General features: G+C 44.1%; 1 protein-coding gene across 1 annotated transcript; it reads right to left on the bottom strand.

The window, feature by feature from the left end:
- Nucleotides 1–498: 498 nt before the first annotated feature.
- On the bottom strand, nucleotides 499–21,315 carry rgs20 (regulator of G protein signaling 20; the record flags this gene model as incomplete). Its single annotated transcript, XM_080468322.1, has 5 exons — nucleotides 499–3,103; nucleotides 7,353–7,587; nucleotides 7,664–7,738; nucleotides 10,552–10,718; nucleotides 21,127–21,315. 5 exons carry the CDS (start codon nucleotides 21,313–21,315, stop codon nucleotides 2,915–2,917), a joined length of 855 nt encoding a protein of 284 aa, XP_080324448.1. The 3' UTR covers nucleotides 499–2,914.
- Nucleotides 21,316–24,729: the final 3,414 nt, after the last annotated feature.

The following is a 24,729-nucleotide window of genomic DNA, read 5'->3' as shown; positions in this document are numbered from 1 at the left end:
TAAATAAGTTTGTTTCTTCCACAACCTGTGTGTGTGTGTGTGTGTGTGTGTGTGTGTGTGTGTGTGTGTGTGTGTGTGTGTGTGTGTGTGTGTGTGTGTGTGTGTGTGTGTGTGTGTGTGTGTGTGTGTGTGTGTGTGTGTGAATTTAACCCACCACTGTTCAGGCTATTGTTATCATGCTGGACAGTGAACACATGAATCTTCACCCTCTGACTATCTGTGTTGATTGACAGGCTGGATGTTGTGACGTCTTTAAGCCGCATGCTGACAGTCAGCGAGTCCCTACTTTGGTTGTATTGACAGGTTGAGACAGTGAAGTGAAACAATGGCCATGCTGAGTATTTTAAAGCATTTGACTCGTTCACTTAACTTAGTTTTGTTTCTACGATGTTCCGCTGATGAAGTGGCCTTGCTGTTGTTTGGAACTCGACTGAGTCTGGGTGGAGGCCACTGCTCAGCTTCGACTGGCTTCAGCAATGAAATGATGACGGAGTCAGTAAAATTATTGTGCTTTATTTCCTCTTAATCGAAATGCCCACAAGTTATCGTTTTCTTGGAGAATAGCAGAGAAAAAACAAAACTAACCCATATACTGTAAACATTCACATTGTTTTTTTTATGTATTCTTCAGTAAACTCACCGCAAAATAACACATCTCATATAGTAAACAGAAAAGAAACAACACGTACAGGCATCGCTCCAAACCATTGTGTTTTGAGGTCGATCTGCGCGCTGTGCCCGTCAGCTCAAATTGCACATAGTAAGTTTAAACTCTAAGACAAGTAGAAGTGCCACCGTGAAAGTGCACAGGCTGCCCAAGCAGCCCCGTCCGGCCTGATGAAGACGAGCTGTCGGCGTCCGTCGGACCAGACACAACACCGGCGGGAGATTTGGCTCGTGAGAGGGACCTTTAGTCGTACGCTGGCTTCCTGCTCCAGGAGCAGCAACAGTCCCAAAACGACTGTCGCTCATGAGAAAGATGTCATAAAACTGAATGTCAAGGCACTTCCTCCTGCGAGGATCTTGTCTTTGAGTGACACGTTTGCGAGGCAACAAAGTAAATCAACAAAAACTATTGGTACATTAAAAGTCTTCCACACTTGGCAACTCCAGTTTCGGCCGCTGTGGATCAAACGCGCGCACCTTCGGTGTTTCTGCCAGCATGAACTCCCCGCAGTTTAGAGGTTCAGCGTGAAACACCACCGCGCTGAGCATCGCGCGTTTAATTTTACACTGAAAAACATGTTTAAGCTTTCAAATGAAGATAAAGTCAGTGTCACAACTACAGTTCTGGCTTTCTTGACTATTTCAGTAATTTTCAGTTTTGTCCATTTCCAGCTATTTTAGCCACGCTGTGTTTTTACAGAGTTGGCTGAAGATTTAGCATTTTTAGCCAACTCCAGCATTTTTTGCAATTTGAGCCCTTTTAAGTGATTTTGCCCCCTTTTGTTAGCCCTTTTTGAGAAGATAGAAGTCCTGTTGAAAGACAGTTACAAATCAAATGGAAATATTTATTCACCATCTCAATTTAATTTTCTGAAAGCGACGAGACATTTGCTTCAACTGTTCTTCCTAAAATATGAATAAAATAATTGTATTTTCCAAAGTGGTTTAGTACAAAGTAAGTAAAACCCAACGTTTGTGCACTGGGTGGCAGTGGTGTATTAATGTTGAATCTACTAAGAATTTATATTCCTAAAAACAACTAAATCGACTAAAATTGGTGGAATAGCTACCATGACTAAAATGTTTGAAGTGGTTAAAACCTAAAACTGCCGTTTTAACTGTAGCTCTGATTTAATAAATGCTAAAAAAAAAGGAATGTTTTAATAAATATTTAAAAACTGTACGAGAGAATGAATGTTCCCCGTGTTATTTCTTTATTATTATTTATTTTTTTAACTCAAACATGTTCTGTGTTTCCAGCTGATTATTATTTGTAAAAAGTGGTAAAAATGTCTGTTTCTCATGAAGGTTCCAAACAAAGTTGACGTCACTGACTCACAACACCATCAAGTGGTTAAATGCTGTATTACAGCCCTGGCTAAATATAGACATCTTAAAGACGACCTCTATTTCTTGAGGATTTTCTGATTATTGTAGCCAATGTTTTAACTTTGCCTATTTGTATTTGAACCTTTCTTTCAATGCAGAATTCCCATTATTGTATAATATTTCTACACTTAAAATTGTTCAAACAGTCGGATTTCTCCATAAAATGAGATTTCAATAAATCGAAATACAATCTGCAGTCATTGGGTCTTCAGTTCTGATGTTTTTGCCATCATGCTCGAACCCTCGGTGAACTGGAGTTGCCAAGTGGCTGTCACAGGTAAGAAAGTGTGAGGTTAGGTAACTGAACAGGGTGAACTGGTACAGTACCCCACAAAGCTGCCTGCAAGTAGAGCTAACATGTAGCCTTTGACTTGAGCTTTGATTTTCATACGCAGTAAATAGAACCAGGCGTTTCCACATAAAATACCAACAATTCCATTTTCACTATGTACAAACTCATAAATATATAGTCTAAAGTAGGAACCATTTCCCCCCCAAACAATCATACAAAAAACAACAGACCATAAAAAACTCTGAACACAAATAAAATAGATTATTTCGATGAAAAGAAGGAGAAAAGAAAAGCAAACTCAAATGATTCATATTCCTTTGGAGTGTTTTGCTCTGTAGATCTGTAGCAGTACTTGTGATGTTGAGCCCTCGGGAGGTTTGGAGACCTGAGTGTCTTCGGTCAATGCAGATCACAACAGCGCTGAGATCCCTGGGAGGGGCCCGGCCGGGGGCCCGGTGTCACGTAATCCTACACTGAACATACAAATAAAAGGTTTGAAAAAGGGGCACGAACTGGGGAGGGAGGAGGGAGTTAAAGAGAGTTGAAAGGTTTGAGGACGTCGGCTCCCTAAGATTCAGAGGACTGCTCGGACAGAGTGTTGAGCAGGTTTTTGTAGGCGGAGGAGTTCATGAAGCGGGGGTACGAGTCTCTTTGCATTAGTGTGTAGATCTGCAGCTGGGCGTCCTCGAACGTGTGCAAGGTGGGTTCCTGCATGTTCCGGTTGATCGATTCACGCACACGGGAGTCGAGGCTCACCTGAGGACGACAGGGCAAGGCGTTAGGAAAACCCAGAGGTGGGATGTGAGATCCACAGCTTGAGGACAAAACCTCTCTGAGGGACAAAGAGATGTGACTTTTCGATGATATTTCATTCAATAACTCCAGGTGGTTTACATGTCAATGTGTCCAGGAAATTCCTCCTTGTGAGATTCAGCTGTTTACTGTGAAAAGTCTCTGGGACACCAAACACATAAAATATAAAACAGCCTGTGATCCATCCGGGTGAACGTCTGGAGCAATGTGACTTTCCATTATAATTCTTAAATCATATAAATGCAACATCAACCATAGTTTTAGTAAATACAGGAAAAGTCCACCAATACAAAGACTTAAATATCCTATTATTTTTATTCTGGAGGTTAAATATGTTTGGTGGCTCTTTATTGTTATTTGATTGAATGTTGTCAAAATAGCTCTTTTGATTTGAAACTTCCGCTAACTTGATAAAAACCTATCAAGATACACCAGCAGCATCACGGAATGTCTTTAAAGTTTTCCATTATTAATGTAAAAACAATAAACTATTATTGTTCGATCACAGCTCCAAGCTGGGATGTGGTGCAACACATAAACCTGACACTTCCCTGAGTTCTGGACAAATCAAACGTGCATTTACATTTTATAAACATGCAGAATCTGATATTGCTAACATAAGTGGAAACAAGACGACGCCGTCTGTAGGATGTTTATACGCTGTAGGTCACAGACATCCTGACTTCAGTCAGCTAACTGGTTAGCCATAGCTCGTCCAGTTTCCCGTCTCATCAGTTCAACAAGACTATTCCAATACACGTATTAACAGGTGCTTTTATTCAAAGGGAAATACGTCTCAGATTTTGAAAGTCTCACAAGGAACAAAAAAAGAAAACCCTGTCCTACTCAAGAACATAATCCAGAAGAAGTCCAGAACCAGTGAGAACTAACCACCACCGCGCCCCACACACGTCCTGCAGCGGATTAAACAGCTAACAGCTCAACTGTGGGGAAATAACTGAGGACAGACGAGACACTACAGTAATCCTCTATGAGCCAAAGTCCAAAACGTAATGATTCAGAACCTGTAAAAGTGAAAGACAATTTACTGAGAATGTCCCTGTATGCAGATGATGTTTTAGTATGATGGGAGTTACAGTAACCAAGTGAACCTGCAATAATAATAATAATAATGATGAGGAGGAGGAGGAGGAGAAGGAGAAGAAGAAGAAGAAGAAGAATTTTTTCATCAGTGTGTTTCATAGACCACCAAGGTGACCGTACACAATGACCATGTTGAAATACAGTTATAAAACATGAAAAAAAACAACAACCTAGTGACAACATTAAAAAAAACATTCATAGATTTGTAGCAGACAAACATCAATCAGCAGGAGTTCTAAATGTTTGTGATGTTGGGTGGGAGCGAGTTCCAGAGGGGGAGGGGGGCCGAGCAGCTGAAGGCCATGGTGGTTGTACAGACTAGAGGGACAGTGAGATACGGAGAAGCAAGGTGATGGAGGGCAGGAGGAGGAGCAGGAGGAGATGGAGGAGGAGGAGAAGGAGGAAGAGGAGGAGGAGATGGAGGAGGAGGAGAAGGAGGAAGAGGAGGAGAAGGAGATGGAGGAGGAGCAGGAGCAGGAGGAGAAGGAAGAGGAAGAGGAGAAGGATGAGGAGGAGATGGGGGGGTGGAGGAGGAGGTGGAGGAGGCGGAAGAGATGGTGTTAAAACTGCAGAAGAAGGAGAAAGAGGAGGAGGAGGAGAAATAGGAGGAGGAGATGGGGAGGAGGAGGAGATTGAGGAGGAGGCGGAAGAGACGGTGTTAGAACTGCAGGAGAAGGAGGAGAAAGAGGAGGAGGAGGAGGAGAGAGTTCTGTATTGTGATAAAGGTGAAAACCAGACTGAAACTGTTGATTCTTTTGGAAAAGTGACAGCAGATTTGAGAAGCTCCAGGATTTTCCAGAATCTTTGAGAGGAAGGTCAGATTAGAAACAGGACGGAGGTTATTGAAGTTGTTGGGATCTGAGCCGAGTTTCTTTACAACTGGAGTTATAGCAGCAGATTTATTTGATGGATGGAGGAACAAAACCAGAAATGACGGAGGAACAGATGATGGTGGTTATCAGAGGTGAGAGGGAGGAGACGCAGGATTGAAGTGGAGCTGCTGGTCGTGGGTCAAGATGACAGGTTTGGATTTCTGGAGGAGAACTAATATCAGCAACAGAGGGGAGGTGGAAACTTGTAAGTGGTTGGGTGGGACAGATAGACGGTCCTTGTAAAGCAGATGATGGTTGTATAACATCTGTTTATGAATCGTGAGAGCAGGTTTCCTGTTCAGTCGTTCAAGTTTGGCCCTGATTAGACAAAAGCCTTGTTTCCACAGTGCCCCTTGGTGCCGGTGCCGGCCGGGTGGGATCAGCTATCCGTGACCAGACCCATGTCAGTGCCGCGTTTCCATAACACAGGGTACGATTTGAAATGTAGGCGGGGTTATGAACGGTGGCGTAATCACGCAGGATGTGACACCATTACGCTGCGGTCAACGCGGGAGAAATGGAGGAACAAACATGGAGGAACAAACATGGAGGACTATGCTAACGTCGTGTTCTTTCTTTATGTTCTCCTCGCTGATTATGGAGAGGAGCGTCTGCACCTCCTGAGTGGACCACGGCTCTGTGGACATTTTCAAAAAAGTTATCTGATCGCTGCCAAAGAACTGATTCGAAATGGCAGGCTTGCTGGGAGAATAGCGGTTGTCACGGACCAATGAGAATACAGCAGTGTTGAAGCTCCTCCCCCTCATATCCGACACATTGCGCCGGGTACCCCAAGCGGAGGGGTAGCGAAGGGTAGCGACAAATGGTTACCAATGGTAATGGTTGGTAACGGTTCTGAGTCAGTGGGAACGCACAACAACCGGTTCCGCCCTGACCCGTACCGGCACCAAGGGGCACTGTGGAAACGAGGCTATCGAGGTGGTACCAGAACCAGGCGGCCAACTGGGTGAAAGGTACACATCTGGGTTTAAATGAGGCGTCCAGCAGAGTGTGAAGAGTATTGTTATAATGGGAGTCCAGTTCATCAGTGGGAGAGGAGGAGTTCATAGCTCCTCATCAGGACATTTCTCAGGGCTTTCCTCGAGATTGTTTTAAAGGGAACACATTAGCATTTCATTCAGATCTACTTCTGAATCTTCCTGACGCATACTGTCAGTGACAGATACCGTATTTCCAGAGTTCTGGATAGCAGGCGTGTGGAAGCTTGTTTCAGCTTCCTGAGAGGAAGCTCGACTGGACCTGTTCTCCTGATGGGACATGGTTTCAGTCCAAGTGAGGCCAGCTAAGATGTGGACACCAATACATAGAAAGCCTTCCACTCTGTGTAAATATATGTAAAGGATGATAATAATAATAGTGCATGGCTTTTATATAGCACTTTTTTCAAGGATATTCAAAGCGCTTTACATTGCATGGTTCATTCACTCCATACTCGATGGATGAAACGTTTGTAGTCCACAGAGTGTGGTGGGTCACTGGTGGGTCACTGGTGGTTCACTGGTTACAGTGACCCTCAGGAACAACCATCATACCAAAATATCATCTGCACACAGGGACATTCTCAGTTATCAGTGGGGATGGGAATCAAAAACCGGCTCTTGTTGAGAGCCAGTCTTTCAATATCTTGGAATCGTTTGCCAATTTTGAAAAAGACAAATTTTTTGATTCCAGTGGGCGCGAATGATGTCACCACTCTCGTGGCATTGCTTACGACGGCGTCATTCACCAGTGCAGCAGGAAACATGGCGACCAAGCATCAGAAACATTTACGCACATCAGTGATAACTCTAGAACTTTGGATCCATTCTGGAGTGAATCTCATCCCGGCAGCAGCAGCAGCGTTAGTGTGTCCTCTGCTCTTAATACTGCGGCTTTCATTTCCACTGAGAATCAATAAGAGAATCGATAAAGAACCAAATCGTTAACCAGAAGTAAATGTTTGGAATGAGAATCGTCAAAATCATATCACTTCCCATCGCGAGGTGTCAGTACTAAGTTTCAAATCCTTGGGTGGCTGTGAACGCTGGTCTCACCTACAGACAATAAATCAAAACATTGCACCTCAACACAGATCTTCTGGAGTTAGTCTGCTGTTTCCATTTTTCGGTGTAACATTCAGACATGCTGTGGCTCAGGAGAGACATTAATGAGATATGAGAGGATTTAAAGTTGATGACAGAACAAAGCTGCCAGACCTCCTTCGGTGAGAGGATGGAGATGTAGTCCTCGTAGATGACCCGGGCTTTCTCCTCTATGGCGCTCTTATTGGTCTCTTTGCAGAACTCCTCGCAGGCCAGCCAGAAGAGCATGTTCTCCTCGCTGAACTCGGTGCGGAGAAACTGTCGGAAAGAGTTCCTCCCCGCCGGGCAGCACATCAGCTTATCGAACGACTGGCCCCAAACTCGCACCTCCTCCAGAGTGGGTTTAGGACTGCGGGACAGGCGAGGACGGGACAGTGAGAAACATTCATCCACTCACAGAAACACATGGCGAGAAGAGAACTGACCAGTCTTCACAGTCTGCGGTCCCTTCCCTGACGTCATAGGAGGCCTTTCGGTTCCTCTCATCCCGATCTTCATTCCTGAAGAGGAGACACACAGTAGGAACACACTGCAATATTTCATTTATATCACCTTTTATATTAAACTAGGAACATTATCGCAGAGCAAAGACAATTTCTCATCATAATATGGAAGCTAAATTTATATACACACACATATATATATATATATATATATATATATATATATATATATATATATATATATATATATATATATATATATACTAATTTTTTGTGTTAGATAGTGTTAGATAAACCCAATAAACTAACTAACGAACTAACTAACTAACTAACTAACTAACTAACTAACTAACTAACTAACTAACTAACTAACGCTATGTAAAAATCATTGTGGGCCTGTCAAAAGATCACACGGGGGTGATTAGCTGGGAGGGGTGTGTGTGTGTGTGTGTGTGTGTGTGTGTGTGTGTGTGTGTGTGTGTGTGTGTGTGTGTGTGTGTGTGTGTGTGTGTGTGTGTGTGTGTGTGTGTGTGTGTGTGTGAGGCTGCACAGCAGATGAAATCAGTCTCCTCACACCAATTAAAGCTGCTTCACCAACACATCTTTACAAAGTCATGTAAATTATTAAAGGACTATAAATATCAAGAGATTACAGCTTCCCAGTCAGTACTCAGTCAGTACTCAGTCAGTACTCAGTCAGTACTCAGTCAGTAGTCAGTCAGTACTCAGCCAGTGTTCAGTCAGTACTCAGTCAGTACTCAGCCAGTACTCAGCCAGTGTTCAGTCAGTCGTCAGTCAGTACTCAGTCAGTACTCAGTCAGTATTCAGCCAGTGTTCAGTCAGTACTCAGTCAGTGTTCAGTCAGTGTTCAGTCTGTACTCAGTCAGTAGTCAGTCAGTGTTCAGTCAGTACGCAGTCAGTACTCAGTCAGTACTCAGTCAGTACCCAGTCAGCGTTCAGTCAGTATTCAGTCAGTACTCAGTCAGTGTTCAGTCAGTACGCAGTCAGTACTCAGTCAGTACTCAGTCTGTGTTCAGTCAGTACTCAGTCAGTACTCAGTCAGTATTCAGTCGATGCACCTTTAGCTGCAGCAGTGAGTTTCTACCTGTACATCCTGTTATTTCTCTTCATTTCTACTCCTGCTGGTCGTAGCTCAACTCAACAACCCCTAAACCAGAATTGATCCAACTTTCTACCGTGTTGGTTGTTACTGTACAAAGCAGCAGCTCTGAAACTGAAACTAACTCTTCCTAACAAGCTGCAGCTCCTCTTCATCTCTCACAAACACAAACACATGAAGAACTAATCAACTCTGGTAACTTGAAGAGCTGCACTGTCCTGTGGTGAAGGGTCACAGAGTGGGGTAGTGGGTAGTGGGGCAATGGGGCAGTGGGCATTGGGTAGTGGGTAGGGGGCAGTGAACAGTGGGGCAATGGGAAATAGGCAATGGGCAGTGGGCAATGGGCAATGGGAAATGGGCCTTGGGCAATGGGCAGTGGGCAATGGGCAATGGGCAGTGGAGCAGTGGGCAGTGGGCAGTGGGCAATGGGCAATGGGCAATGGGCAATGGGCAGTGGGCAGTGGGCAATGGGGCAGTGGGCAGTGGGCAATGGGCAATGGGCAATGGGCAATGGGGCAATGGGGCAGTGGGCAATGGGCAGTGGGGCAGTGGGCAGTGAGAAGGTCATGGGTTCAAATCCTGCCTGGGGCCTCTCTGTGTGGAGTTTGCATGTTATCCCTGTTTCCTCCCACAGTCCAAAGACATGCAAGTGAGGTTAACTGGTGCGTGCGTGCGTGCGTGCGTGCGTGCGTGCGTGCGTGCGTCTGTGTGTGTGTGTGTGTGTGTGTGTGTGTGTGTGTGTGTGTGTGTGTGTGTGTGTGTGTGTGTGTGTGTGTGTGTGTGTGTGTGTGTGGTTTTTATTCATAAACATTAAAAAGCTCGGGTCTTGTATGATGTGTAAAATGCTTCCTATCAGATTCCTGAAACCAGAGAACTTTTGCTCTCGCTGATGTTTGAGTCCCACAAGTCTGAGCTTCATTCCAGGTTTGATGTGAGATTTAATCTGGCATGTCCGAGGTCTACTCGGCTCCAGACCCCCTGCAGAGTCTGAGGGATGGACTGAATGACACACAGCCGACATGAACACACACTGCAGAGGTCTGTGGTTCCCTCACTGTTCCCCGACAAGCGCTGAGCAGCTGGACGGAGAATACTGTTATATTGGATTCATTCACATTACTTTACAAATAACGTTTTAATGAGACATGAATGTAAAGAAATACCTCATTGTATTGACTGGAAGTGGTGATACGAAGATATTAATGTGACATTTGTGTGTGTTAGGTTTTTTTTTGTTCACTTAATTTGTTAAATTGTTATATTTTAGGTATTTTATCTGTATGAACATGTTTTCTCATTGAGCAGGACATTAACGCATCAGTTACATTTAGAAAATATTACAATGGCTTTACTGTCATCTTGTAACATGAAGGGAGCAACGAGAAAAGTTTCACTTTAAAAACTGAGGGATGGAAGAAAATCAAGTCAGTGGAATTCAAACTGCACGCGACTCCACATGTGCTGGACTGGTCACTATTTCACTGCACCTGCACATGCAGGGAAGTTCACTGAAGATCTTCCTGTCAGAGGCGGATGTTTGTCCACATGACGTCTGTCTTGGCGTTTCAACAGCCATGATTTCAAATAAAACACCTTTAACTTCCTGCTCTCACTATTGGATCTCAGAGTTGTTCTGAACGTCTGGTTCTGGCTGATCCTCTGACGAGCAGGGTCGTCCGTGTGAGTGTGTGAAAGGGTGAAAAAACCTCCAAGGACGAGGTCTTTCTCTGCTTGGAGCGACGGGACCTACCAGGAGCAGCTACAGCAGCAGCACCAGCAGAAGCAGCAGGCGTTGGAGCCCCGCGGGTTGGCCTGGCCCGGCTGGTCCTGCTGGGCCGGGGCAGTTCCCCCCGCTGCCGACTCCTGCTGCACCGACATCTGCCTCTTTCGCATCTCCATCCGCTCTGATCCCATGGGCTGCAGACAGAGGAGGGAGGCTCAGGTCAGGAGAAACCGTCACACTCTGCGTTCAGTCATGTGAGAGTCTTTAACCCGTCGAGCGGCGGCGACCGGAGCCGATCCTCCGTGTTCACGGCCACAGTCACACATTCATGCTGTCATCTCTGCGCCCGGCCTGCAGTGTGTGCCGGCACGCCCAGGACACAGTCAAGGAATGCTGGTGCCCCCCCCCCCCCCCACGTTCACACGGGGCACCAGCCTCCCTCTGCTGTCACCTCAACGCTTCATGCGTTCATCCACACACACACGATGAGACATTTGTTGGGTTTTTTAGCCTCAAAGACGAAACTCAACAAACAGCTGCAAATATTACGAACCTCCAGGACAGAACTCTGTCCGCTTTGTGTCCAAGAGACGTTTTGACCATTTTGGTCCAAATACAAAACAATTCCTCTGAACCTCAGAACGTGTTCAGAGTGAAGGGAAGAGCAAGTTTATACACCAAAACATAAAAACGGTATATTATGTGGCATTTATGAAATAATAAAACTGCAGCTTAGAACAGGTTTTGCTTGGTTTTTACATTTTAAATGTTTCAGTTGGTTTTAGTCATTTTTATTAGAATAAAAATTTTTTATTTTTATTTTATTTTTTTAAATCAGTCTCAGCTATTCTCAGCTGTTTTATCTGTTTCACATCTTCCGTCATAACTCTTCAGTATTTTCTGGGCTCGTCTCAAGGCTCCAGGTAAAGCAGTGAAAGTGAATGAGCGAAACTATTTAGATTTAATCCTGGTTATCTTACCATGAGGAGACTTTGGAAACTCAACATTTGTCAGCTGAAGTGAAAAAGAGATCTAGTGAGAGGAGACAGATTTTACTGGATCAACTCTTCAACCTTTCTTTACTTTAAATGGCAGATTACAGCTGTGAGACGAGGGGAGTCTGCTGTGCAAGTGAAAAAGAATATCGCCTGAAAGTGTTTTGATCCATATAATTTAGTGGAAGCTCCCCCTACAGAGGGGCAGCAGATCATCCATCAGACCCTCCTCCTGCGGATGCGAAGGCCTGCATGGAGCTTCTCTCTGATTGTACCAAATGTGTCATGGCCAGGTCAGACGCTGCCAAATCCTGTCAGATCATTTATGTAAGCAGGCTGTGGCTGCTCCCGGACTCCACAGACCCGCTGTGCAGAAATGTCTGGAGACCCGCTGGAGGATGGATGGATGAACGGATGGACGGATGGATGGATGGATGGATGAGAGGGATGCAGGGAGGTGTATGAAGGCGCAGCCTGCAAATCTCCACCCGCAGCATCACTCCATCACATCCCTCCTGTGTGTGCACCATCGAGAGAAAAAGAAGAAAAAAAAGAGACGTGGTTCCGATCCGGAGCTCGACGAGCAGCTCCGTGGTTCGTGCGTCGTTTTTACGCATCGGGGCGCTACGGGAGCTGACTCAACGGTCACGGAGCATGAAGCAGGGGGTGGGGAGGGGGGGTGGGGGTGGTCGCATCCATTCAAAGGATAAATCACGATAACCAAACATATTCTGCAGAAAGAGAGAGAAAGAAACGCACTCTTCCTCTGCCTGGTCTCACCGCGGCGCGGATGAGAGATCCGAGCTGGATTTAATGGCTCCTGAAAGAGAAGAGAGGGAAAAACACAGTGTACGAAGCAAGTCGCACATCAAATCAATGGAAAGTGCCACCATGAAGAGCCGTGCAGCTCCACGGCACCGCAGAAAGCTGCAGGGAGCCGCTGCAGCTGGAGGCTGACATGCCTCCATCACACCAACACACACATCCACCGCTCATACTCACAATTTCACCATGTATGCAAAGCCAGAAGAGGGAATTCTTTGCCTTGATTACATCCGATGGCACATAAGGCTCTTTTTTTCTGCGACCGGCTGCTCAAAGTCACTACGCATGCGTCTTCCCTCCAGCTCGTAGTGGAGCAGCAGAGAGGAGGTAGGAGAGGGTCTGAATACCCCCCCCCCCCCCCCCCCCCCCCCCGCCCCACCGGAAACCCTCTCTCATCATCTCACATTGGACTCTGAAATCAAACCATGTTCCTCCAGCCCTCGAAGCATCACATCCAGACACATACAAACATATAGTGGAGTTTCCCCAGCTAAAACAACCAAGGGGCTTCAAATATATTTATAAATAAATCTTAAACCAACAAGGAAGATTAGAAACTGAAATTAAAAGAAAACGCTCCTTCACTTCAAACACACACTATTGACCAAAAGACCCATCTCCTTGGTTTTTAACCCGGCTGCTCCTGTTTTATTTTGTTTTGTTTTCAATTGTATTATATAGTTGTTGTTTGTTTATATTGCTTTGATCATTCGCACATCATGTTTTTAAGCTTTTATGTCTGTTTACGTACAGCCCTTTGGATGTTTTTCAGGTTAAATTGAAAATTGTGCTCTTATAAAAAAAACAGTGTTTAAATGGTTCACAGAGGTAGAATGTGAAAATACAAATATGTAAAACAATAAAATGGAAAAACAAATCTTCACAATAAAAATGTAAACATTGTATAGAATATATATCTAAATAGCGAATTGGTTTGCAGCTGCAGTGACGTCCTCATATCAATAGACAGAAGTGAAAACTGAGCTCTATTTAAAGACTTTATACGTCAGTAAAATATTATACAATATACAAACATTGAACAATAAAACTTTTTTAACTCCTTTAAATAGAAACAATACAAACATACAAACTACAGTATAGAAAAGCCTTTTTCAGGGACGACACCTGCATTGGGAATCAGCGCTCCTCAACAATATTAACCTTCACACTGCGCTCTGTTGAAATCAGTGACGGTCCTGAAAGGTTCTCCTGAGACGTTCCTGACCTGAGAAAAGTTCTGAAAAGTTTTAAAGCTGAGAAGCTTCTCTCTCCTGAAGCCACAGTGACTGAACAAGTAAATAGCAGACGAAGGCCAAGGCTGAGGTTTCCATCGAGATCCAGCTTTTCCTTGCAAATATAATCAAGCATCGTTACTGTAGAGTAAAGTTCATCGGCCCATGGAGGCCCATGGAGGCCCCTGGTGGCCCCTGGTGGCCCCTGGTGAGCCCTGGTAGTCCCCGAAGGCTCCTGGTGACCCCTGGAGGCCCCCGGAGGCCCCTGGTGGCCTGGGGCCCCAAGCAGTTTCCTGTCTTGATAGTTGACAGGCTAAGCCTCTGCAAACATGTCTGAAGGGCCACAAACAGCTCACTACACTAAAGGCAACTTAAACTATTATATTTCTTATGAAATGTATTTTGGACAAAAAGTTTGCAGAGCTCTGGAGAGGTGACGTTCATGCAGGTTTCATGCTACAGGAATCATCCATCCATCCATCCATCCATCCATCCATCCATCCATCCATCCATCCATCCATCCATCCATCCATCCATACATACATACATACATACATACATACATACGACTTCATTCCCTCCTCCACCTCTTCTGGGACAATCCATAATTTGCACAGATATTCTAACAACTGTACGTCTCAGATTCAGATCATGCCGGCTGTTCCTCCCAATCATCCCCAGTCGTCTCCAACGTGATCTTTGTAAGACTTTGGACTTCATTGGCAGCGCTCTAAACAGGACCTCCCCCACTTGCTCCAAGAAGGTCAATTACTCTGAGCTGCTGTTTGGTGCAACTGAACAACAGTCAGAGTTCTGCTTCCTGCCACCTGAAGCCGTAGGGAGATGGTGCTCTCTTTCACGGGGACAAACTCCACCTGTGTGGCCGCCAGCCAGGGGCTTGTGAGTCTCCCTACCCCATCCGTCGCCTCTCACCCTTTGCAATGCCTGAGTAGGGAAGAGACTGGCAGAGAGGTGGAGGCAGAAGTCCTGACTCACGTCAGGGCCTTTACCTCTCTGCTTATAAAGGTGGAGCCACCCAGACATAAAGTGTCACAGGCGGAGGACAGTGCAGCCGTGTGTGGACCCCAGGGGGGCAAGCATGACTGCCACAGAGACCACCCCTTTATGGAGGAGTTCAGTTCCCGAGCCAACACTGCGTGGAGGGGAACCCAACTGTATGTATTCCTCTGAAACGTCACTGCAGCTCTGGAAGCTTCCCTCCAGCGAGAGGCGCTCTGTGTACCAAGACCAAGTTTCTGTTCCGGGACCCACGACGCTACCTGGTCAATAGCAGTCCCCAAAGCACTTTACACTGCTGAACACATTCGGCCATTCACACACATTCACACACATTCACACACCAATTTGAGGCAGCTGTCATACAATCCCCTCAGTCCATCCACTGGGAGTAGTTTGAGGTTCAGCGTCTTGCTCAAGGACACTTTGACATGTGGCCAAGGGGAGATGGCACCGTGGCTCTCCACACCGTGTGAGCAACGCACTGCCGCCCCATGATGGACTTTGCGGGCGGTGCGTCCACGCAGCCCTTCTCTGTTGCTGGTTCAGGCTGCCTGACGGGACGTGTAGGCTGAACACCGGGACTAGATCCAGGGTGGGTCCTGGTGACCCTCGTCCAACCAGAGTCCATGATTCGGTGTGTCCGTTCATCATGTTTTCATTGTTGGATGTGTTTTTCACTCATATACCGGCAACAAATAAAGGTGCAGCATTGTACACAGGCCTCAAATATTTTAAATTACAACTTAGTAAGATGAACCTTTGTATGGTATGCTGACCTTAATAACAGGATCACTGACATTGTCCACGTTTTCAAGTACATTTACACGTTAACCTGATTTTAAACAATCTGAAACTGAAGATCTGGACAAGTAATGTGTTAGTTTTCACTTTAAACGAAGATCATCAACACAAAGAGTCACCAGCAACTGTTCAGGGAAACTGAAATGAAATGAATGAAACCTGCCATTTAAAACATAAAGTCAAATTACAGACAATTTATTTAAATACATATTTTTTGGTAATAAATTCACACTAAGATGCAGATTAAAAAAAAAAGAAAAATATCTTCAGTGTTGAAAGTTTGAACAGCAGCAGATTATGATTAAGTATCATTTTCATTATGTGCAGAGAATTTATGGAAAAACCTCTGAAAGTGTAAAACTGCCAAAATGGTTAAAACTACGTTAAACTACGAAAAATGCTAAACTTTGTAAATTGGCTAAATGAGATTTAAATACATGAAACTGTAAAAATTACAAATCTCAAATTAACCTCAACATTTCTTCTGATACTTCCAAACTAACTGCTGCATGAAAAAATAAATAAATCAGAAGTTCCTGCTGCTGTTTATTTATTTATTTATTTATTTATTTATTTATTTATTTATTTATTTATTTATTTATTTATTTATTTATCTATCTATTTATTTATTTATTTATTTATTTATTTATTTATTAACTTCAGAACAAATTGACCTTCTTCCAGCAGTGCTAATATCAATAGCAAAATGAAAAAAGAAAGAAAAACAAAAATGTGTTTCAAACATATTAAGATGACATGTGCAGGGTTATTTTTCCCAGTGAAAATTATTATAAAATAAGACAGTGGTGCTCAATAGTGTGCAAACATTTTTTTTATATATATACATTTTTCATTCAGTGAAGTTTTGATGCTGGAAACCATGTGTACATCTCCACATACTGTTTGACATGAATAAGACACAAGGATGTTTATTTACACTTTAAATATAATTTTGTCATATTTTCCGTTTAATGCCATGTGTGTGTGTGTGTGTGTGTGTGTGTGTGTGTGTGTGTGTGTGTGTGTGTGTGTGTGTGTGTGTGTGTGTGTGTGTGTGTGTGTGTGTGTGTGTGGTATCTTTAACGGTTTGACTACCTTATGAAAGATTGAAACTAAAAGCTTCTTTGACAGTAAAAATATCCGTGAGGTGATTAGATGAAGTGTTTTTCTATTTCCACTCTCAGTTCAGGCTCAGGCTGTGTGTCCTCTCATCCTCTCATCCTCTCCTCCTCTCCTCATCTCATCCTCTCATCCTCTCATCCTCTCATCCTCTCATCCTCTCCTCCTCTCCTCCTCTCACCCTCTCCTCCTCTCATCCTCTCATCCTCTCATACTCTCCTCCTCTCATCCTCTCCTCCTCTCCTCCTCTCCTCCTCTCATCCTCTCCTCCTCTCCTCCTCTCCTCCTCTCCTCCTCTCATCCTCTCCTCCTCTCATCCTCTCCTCCTCTCATCCTCTCAGCGCTTCCTTCATGTTTTTGAGAAACAGCTGCATTAAAACGAGCCCCAACCTGCAGCTATAGAGAAGACAACAGCGCCACCTGAAGGCAAACTGGAGCTACAGCAACACTGACAGCAGCACATACTGTACACTCATCAGCCCAGTGACTCCTCTTCATTTTCTGCCACGCCCCCCCGGATTGAAATACTATTGAGAGCCTGGTAATATTTAATTACCCTTCTGTATTGGTTGCTGCAGCAGCATTCTACATGTAATCACGTGATTATCGAAACACATGAATATAATTAACGTCTGCATTAACATCTAAACCAGACTGCTCAGGTTATGTGATTCTCAAAACAGAGGAAAAAAAAGTGAAAGTGATTCACCAGGATGTGCAATTTTATAGATTTAACACAATAACTTTCAAAACTGTTTTAAAACTGTGAACTTTGGTCGCTCGTCAGCTTCCTCAGCTTCATCAGCTTCATCAGCTTCATCAGCTTCCTCAGCTTCCTCAGCTTCATCAGCTTCATCAGCTTCCTCAGCTTCCTCAGATGTCGTGTCTAAAACACCTACGAGATGCTGGACTTCAGTGGAAATAGTCCAAATCGTTTAGTTTTTAAGATATTAAACACTATTTTAAAGGTTCGATCTAAGTTCATGCAGCCAACCACACTGTCCAAATTCAACTAACTGATCTTCACCCAAAACCAAACTTAAAAATCGATGTCACGTCGCCTCATCATCAACTTCTTATATCTTAAAAACCAAAGCAGCACAAACAAAAATCTCATTAGAAAAAAAAAAGTCATTAAATTTGAATAAAACAAAGTTTACGTTAAATCATAAGGGGAATAGAAACTGAAAGGTTATAGACAGAGGGTGTGAATGCAGTGATTCGAGTGATTAATTCCAGGTGCAGAATATAACCTTTATTTTTTGGGGGTTATATTCTGAAAAAACATTTTGACATTGACATTATAGAGCATCTTCCTCCTACTGACATCCGATTATAGGGCATCTCCCTCTCACATCCAGATTATAGAGCAACTTCCTCCACAATCATCCAGAGCACAGAGGATCTTTCTCCACTAACATCGAGATTATAGAGCATCTTCCCCACTATCATCTAGACTATAAAGCATCTCCCCCCTACTAAAATCCAGATTATAGTGCATGAACCTCCTCTAACATCCAGATTTTAAAGCATCTTCCTCCTACTAACATTTGACATTATAGAGCATCTTCCTCCTCAAACATCCAATCATAAAGCACCTTCCTCTGACATCTTGATTTTAGCATATCTTCCTCCTACTAACATCCAGATTATAGAGCATCTTCCTCCTCTAACCTCCAGATAATAGAGTATCTTGCTCCTCTAACATCCAGATTATAGAGCATCCACGTCCTCTAAAATTTGGATTATAGAGCATCTTCCTCCTCTAACCTCCAGATAATAGAGTATCTTCCTCCTCTAATATCCAGATTATAGAATGTCTTCCTCTGCTAACTGAGGCTGATAAAAAGTGCCCATGTGTTTAACAGGAGGACATCCTGGCTTTAGTATTTCTGGTGACGTGATAAAGCAGCAGGATCAAGATAGTCCATGTCATACTACATCAAAGTTTTCACTCTTTACTAAAATCCAGATTATAGAGCATGAACCTCCTCTAACATCCAGATTTTAAAGCATCTTCCTCCTACTACCATTTGACATTAAAGAGCATCTTCCTCCTCAAACATCCAATCATAAAGCATCTTCCTCTGACATCTTGATTTTAGCATATCTTCCTCCTACTAACATCCAGATTATAGAGCATCTCCCTCCTCTAACCTCCAGATAATAGAGTATCTTCCTCCTACTAACATCCAGATTATAGAGCATCTTCCTCCTCTAACCGCCAGAAAATAGAGTATCCTCCTCCTCTAACATCCAGATTATAGAGCATCCTCCTCCTCTAACATTCCGATTATAGAGCATCTTCCTCCTCTAACCTCCAGATAATAGAGTATCTTCCTCCTCTAACATCCAGATAATAGAGTGTCTTCCTCTGTTAACTGACGTAACTTCAGCTAAGATCCCTGATAAAAAGTGTCCATGTGTTGAACAGGAGGACATCCTGGCTTTAGTATTTCTGGTGACGTGATGAAGCAGCAGGATGAAGATAGTCCTTCTCATACTAGAGTTTTCATCAGATGTGCACAAACAAACAGCGTCAAGCCATTTTTAATGTTTTGATGAAACGACGTTCAAATACAGAAGTAGAGCCACTAAGTTGCTTTGGACATTTCACACTTTGTCTCACCAAGAAGCTTGAGGAGAAACAGCACTTATGAGTCTTCATCCTGTTCAGGTTTGGGAAATTGTTGACTTTAATGTTTGTGTTTTCATTGTGTTTGTGTTCTTCTCTGCCCTCACACAGCAGGACACAGCTGAAGTTGTTCGGCTGTCATTGCTCTGGTGTTGGAGACCCTGTGTGTCTCTCTGTGACCTGAGGTGTGTCCTCGCCTGGTTCTGGATGTGGACGAGTCGACAGTGACAATGTGACGGGATGAACCTGCTTCAGGTCTATCTCTGTGGGTGTTTAGGTTTCTAATGACCTCTATCACACTATTTCAGGGCACACTATCTTCTTTTTTAAATCTTCTTAAGCTTCCTTCATTCCTGGAGTGCTTCCTGAAATAGTTTGGCACCAGTTGCTTCAGTGGGAGAAATCTGACTGTGGCAACAACGACACAGCAATCAGAGAGATCAAAGAGATCAGAGAGATCAGAGAGATCAGAGAGATCTTAGAGATCAGAAAAAGAGCTGCAAATTAAGAAAAATAACACGTGAATGTTGCTGTCAGCTTTGCTCATTTAATCTGTCAGAACCAATCACTGTGCGCCACACAGTCCCGTCACCATCTCATTGGAGGAAAAACTCAGAGTGTTTGGTTTAGTGTGAGGATTGAACAGACGACCGAGAAGCAGCAGGAGCTGGACCGGGTCCAGAAAGAGCTGTGAAGACGTAAACAGGATCAGAACTATTGGACCGCTCGGGGATTACATAATCTTTTAAAATAATCTGTGATGGCAGATTATACTTGACCACTCTGGATATACTCTCTGTCTTCACTGCCGGTAAACTACGTCATCATCCACCCATGTTTTGGACCACTTTCCTAGTTTAGACTTCCCGCTAACAGTGAGAAGGCAGGTTCACCTGGACAAGGTGAGCAGTCCATCATAGGAGACACACACACACACACACACACACACACACACACACACACACACACACACACACACACACACACACACACACACACACACACACACACACACACACACACACACACACGCACGCGCGCGCGCGCACACACGCACGCACACACGCACACACACACACACGCACACACACACAGAAGCATAATCTACTCCATATTTAATGTTCTGCTCATTACCAGCAACAGGCTGTTCAGGCTAAATGATGCTCATGTTACCTGGCTGACTGTGACCTGTGAGTTATCTGCCCTCCACTGTTACCCCTGGAGTGACTCCAGCTTTGCTTTGCTTTGCTTTAAAGGAAACTTCCTCCAGTATGTCGGCTGATCAGATGAGGGGCATGAAACCCAGAACTCCCCCAGACTCATCAAATAGACAAGTTAGGATTCATTTAAAATATTTTACATGTTTACATGAGGAAGGGAAAAAAAAGGCTTTTTAGATCTATTCAACCCTTTATTATCAAAACACTTGAAAGTGTGTGTAATGAAGGTGAACACAGCAATTCACTCTTCTTCTATATCACTGACGTCCTGTTCAGGGTCGCAAGGTTCTGGACCCGATACCAGATAACACTCTGTGAATGCGGATTCCACCTGGACAGGTGAGCAGTCCGTCACAGGACACACACACACACACACACACACACACACACACACACACACACACACACACACACACACACACACACACACACACACACACACACACACACACACACACACACACACAGACACACACACACACACACCTGGGGGCAATTAAGAGTGACCAACTAATCTCACATGTTTGAACTGCAGGAGGAAAGCGGAGTACCCGTAGGAAACCCAGACAACATGTGAACTCCACACAGAAAGGCCCGGCCAGGATTTCAACCCATGACTTTGTTGCTGTGAGAGCGCTTTCCACTGCACCACCATGCCGCCCACACAGCGACGATGAACCCTGAAGCTGAGCCACAGGTTTGGGTTGTGATGAATTGGAGTCATGTTTTGGTGTTGAGGCAGCGGCTGTTCGTACCTCAAGACACGCCGTCTCCTGCTCCTCTGCGTTAGGGCCATGGTAAGCCACCTGGTATCCGGCCCCGCTCCGGCAGGACCGGGCAAGCCCCCTTATCCGCTGCCACATCAGGGCCCGGGTGCGTCTGATCCCACGCACAGCAGATGTGGGCCTTATCTCCCACTGCTTCACCGCTCTAACACATGGCATGCTCCGACTACGAGGCCCCACCTGCCACGTGAAACCCGGGCCGTTTGGGAACCGGAGGAATCCACAAGTCTTCGTCTCCTTCCTCTAAGTTGTCCCCATGCCTGTCCTGAAGCTCGTCGTGATGGTGAACCACGCAGAGACAGCGAGGGGAGGAAAGCAGCATGAGTGGCCCTGACGGAGAGAGGAGTGTTTACAAAGGAGAGGGCAGAAGGGGATTAGGACAATGTTCCCAGTGGATGCAATCCTGATTCCTCTGTGCTTAGGCCAGATTAGGCCTGGAGGTCTTAGTGTCTGAGGTAGACAGAGGGAGGAAGACTGTGACACTGGTGGGATCATGGTGACTGTAGGAGCTGGATGGATTGGATGGATTCCTCTGTGAGGCAGTGGATCAACTCACTGTGGTAAAAGAAGCATATGTTCACTACCGGCATGTGACACACTCACTGTGTGTGTGTGTGTGTGTGTGTGTGTGTGTGTGTGTCTACTTCCTGAGTAATGAGTTACTCTAATTTGACAATATTATGCCATTTCTCTCTCCACACCAGAAGTCATGTGATCTTTATAAAGGAAATAGTCTTCTTCATGTGTTTCTGTCTTTATTCAGTGTTAAGTCACTGGTGGATTTTAAAGCATTTTTGAAAAGTGACATAGTGGCTGTAACTGACGCTATGTAAGAGTCCTTTGGTTGTCATGACAACACAGGAAGTTCGTCAGCGACCAATTTTACATCCCGTCTGCCTTTTTTTGTGTTTTCTGTTGGTCATCCAGGCGAACACGGTAATTATTAACCTTTATATGTTTATATGAAAACTGTATGATCTGTTAGAGAGAAGCAAGAGACACAGGTCATTGTTTTTGTTGTCATTATGAATCAAATGCTGTTATTGTTGTGTTTGTGTTTATAGTTTTCAGGGTGTACCATAAAGCAATACGACTTCTACAACATTTTTTTCACAAAGTTCAATCATTGTCTTCTGAAAGTTGCCAATTCTCTGAAACGGAGCGTTTTAAATCTTTTTACAATGAACACGTTATCAAACAACGTAAATACAAAGTCTCGCTTGAAGAGCTGGTAAACTATTGAATTGAGGTGAATTGAAAGTTTAGTTCAGGCACGTGGACGCAAATGAAATTATTCAAACCATAACAACAAAATGACATAAAGACACAACAACTTATCAAGAAAAATAGTAAATACATAATGTATAAATAATATTGATAAATAAATCTGAATATGAAAGAACGAGACTTAAGCACCTGGACATCCTCTGCTAGAATTACAATTATTTCAGCTATTGTGGGATTTCAGCATCTACCACCAGGTATCAATAAAGGATTCAGAGAAATCTCAGAACGTAGGGGGCAAGGCTGAAAACCAACACTGAATGGCTGTGACCTTTGACCCTCCAGACAGCAGTGCATTAAAAACCCACATGGTTGTATAAAGGATGCTACCAAACACTTTGGAAAATAGTTCAATCAATGGAAGTTAATCCAATCCAACTGAACTATATTTATATAGCAGTCAATCTGGGGCACTTTTACAGAGGAAAACACAACAACTGCACACCCGCAAGCATGAGTGATGATGGAAATACAACAAAGTCCCTTTTAAAAGGAAGAAACCTGCAGAACCAGGCTCAGAGGAGGAGACTTTCTGCTGTTCCAGGCGGGGTTAGAGGATAGAACCTAAGACTCTTCCATGCAAAGTGAAAGCCTTACATCAACAACATCCAGAAATGCTCCCGACTTCTTTGGAGACCAAATTCATCGGAGATGGACTGAAGCAGACTAGAAAAGATGTGCTGTGGTCTGAGGAGTCCACATTTCAGATTACTGAAGGAAGTAATGGAAGGAGTGACGTGTTGTCTGGGCTGCAGAGGAAAAAGACCATCAGAATTTCACTGTCAAAACGTCAACAATCACTGTCCTCAGTTCACAAACACGTCCTGAGAAAACGTGATCCATCATGGTGGTATACACGTCCCTGTGCCAACTCTTATGTTCCATGTGTTGTGAGCAAAGAAATTCTGAATGAGTGTATATTTACAAAACCCATTAAAGTGAATCCTAAACCATGAAATGTCTTGTCTTTGTACTTTGTTCACTTGACAATACATTGAAATAAATTTTCACATCACAGCTTTGTTATTGACACAAAGCATGATTTGGTCCAGGAAATCTTAAAACAGCCTCCCAGTGGCCAGGACACCCTCTGCCTGGAGCCGGGTTGCTCCTTCAGCCTGGATGATTCCTATGATGACCTGAAGACTCACCCCGTGTGGTGCTCCAGGCAGAGCACTGTTTTACTGAGTCTTTAATGGTTTTTCATAGGAGTGAACTATTGACCACACAAACCCTTTAATTTCCTTCCGTTTCCAAAGCAAAAAGAGCGACCATCTCACCTCTGGGAGCTCGACGTCAAAGACGAAACCCAGCAGTTTTATCTCCCCTGTTCTTGGTTCTGTACCATCACCTCACCAATCACCCCTAGAAGCTCAAAGATTTATTGGATATAACAGAAGAAAAATCAATAAATTAAAAATTGCTGTGTATATACTCATACACATGACTGATGATGTTTCCATTTAAAACACAGCATCCTTGGCTTCGATAGCTTCTGCCCACAGGTACCTTTTTGTGTGATACTACATGTAGACGTTGAACTATTAAATGCTGCAGTACCTTTTGCTGTCTTTCACATTAGTGCAGCCACAATTGAATGACACATTGAATTGAATGATACTCATAGTATTTCCGAGCACAATCTGTATGCAGCCAGCCTTTGCACATTTTGGCACTCCACCCATTCCAGCATTTCAGCGTCTTTTTGTCTGAGTCTAACGACGGGGGGGGGGGGGGGGGGGGGGGGGGGGGGGAGGGTTAGAGAGAAATTGATTGAAACAAAATCAAGCGTTATAATAACAATACAGACAGGCCACTGCCACTATTATTGTGCAGCTATTAGCTACATGTATCTTAGGAGTGTTCAAAAATGTTAAAATAAATTCTAAAGGGTGCTGTTTACTCTTTAAACATAATCATTTTTTATTCAAATGTTTCTTGCAACGTAATGCATATCTGTTTAATGTGAAAGGGGTCACATTATACATCTTTCCAACACTTCCACATGGTCTCATTGATCCAAAAACATTGTATTCAAAGTTTATTGCCCCAAATCCAGCTTTGCCTTGATTTTCCTCCATTTGAATATTGAATCATTGGAGCTACATTCAGAATCTGCTGTGTCTGTGTGTGCTGGACTGGCTCCGCCCACAAATGCCCATCTTGGGAAGAGGAGGAAGTACTTCCTCTCGTGGTGCCATGCGCCAGAGCAAAACTGCCTCATTGTGGGAGGAGTCAAAGGGAGGGCCTCCCTTGATTGGGATTGGCTAAACCCCCAATGACACAATA

Source organism: Lipophrys pholis (assembly GCF_963383615.2).
Source record: "Lipophrys pholis genome assembly, chromosome: 1".
NCBI classification, from domain to species: domain Eukaryota; kingdom Metazoa; phylum Chordata; class Actinopteri; order Blenniiformes; family Blenniidae; genus Lipophrys; species Lipophrys pholis.
This window is presented reverse-complemented; position numbering and strand designations above follow the sequence as displayed.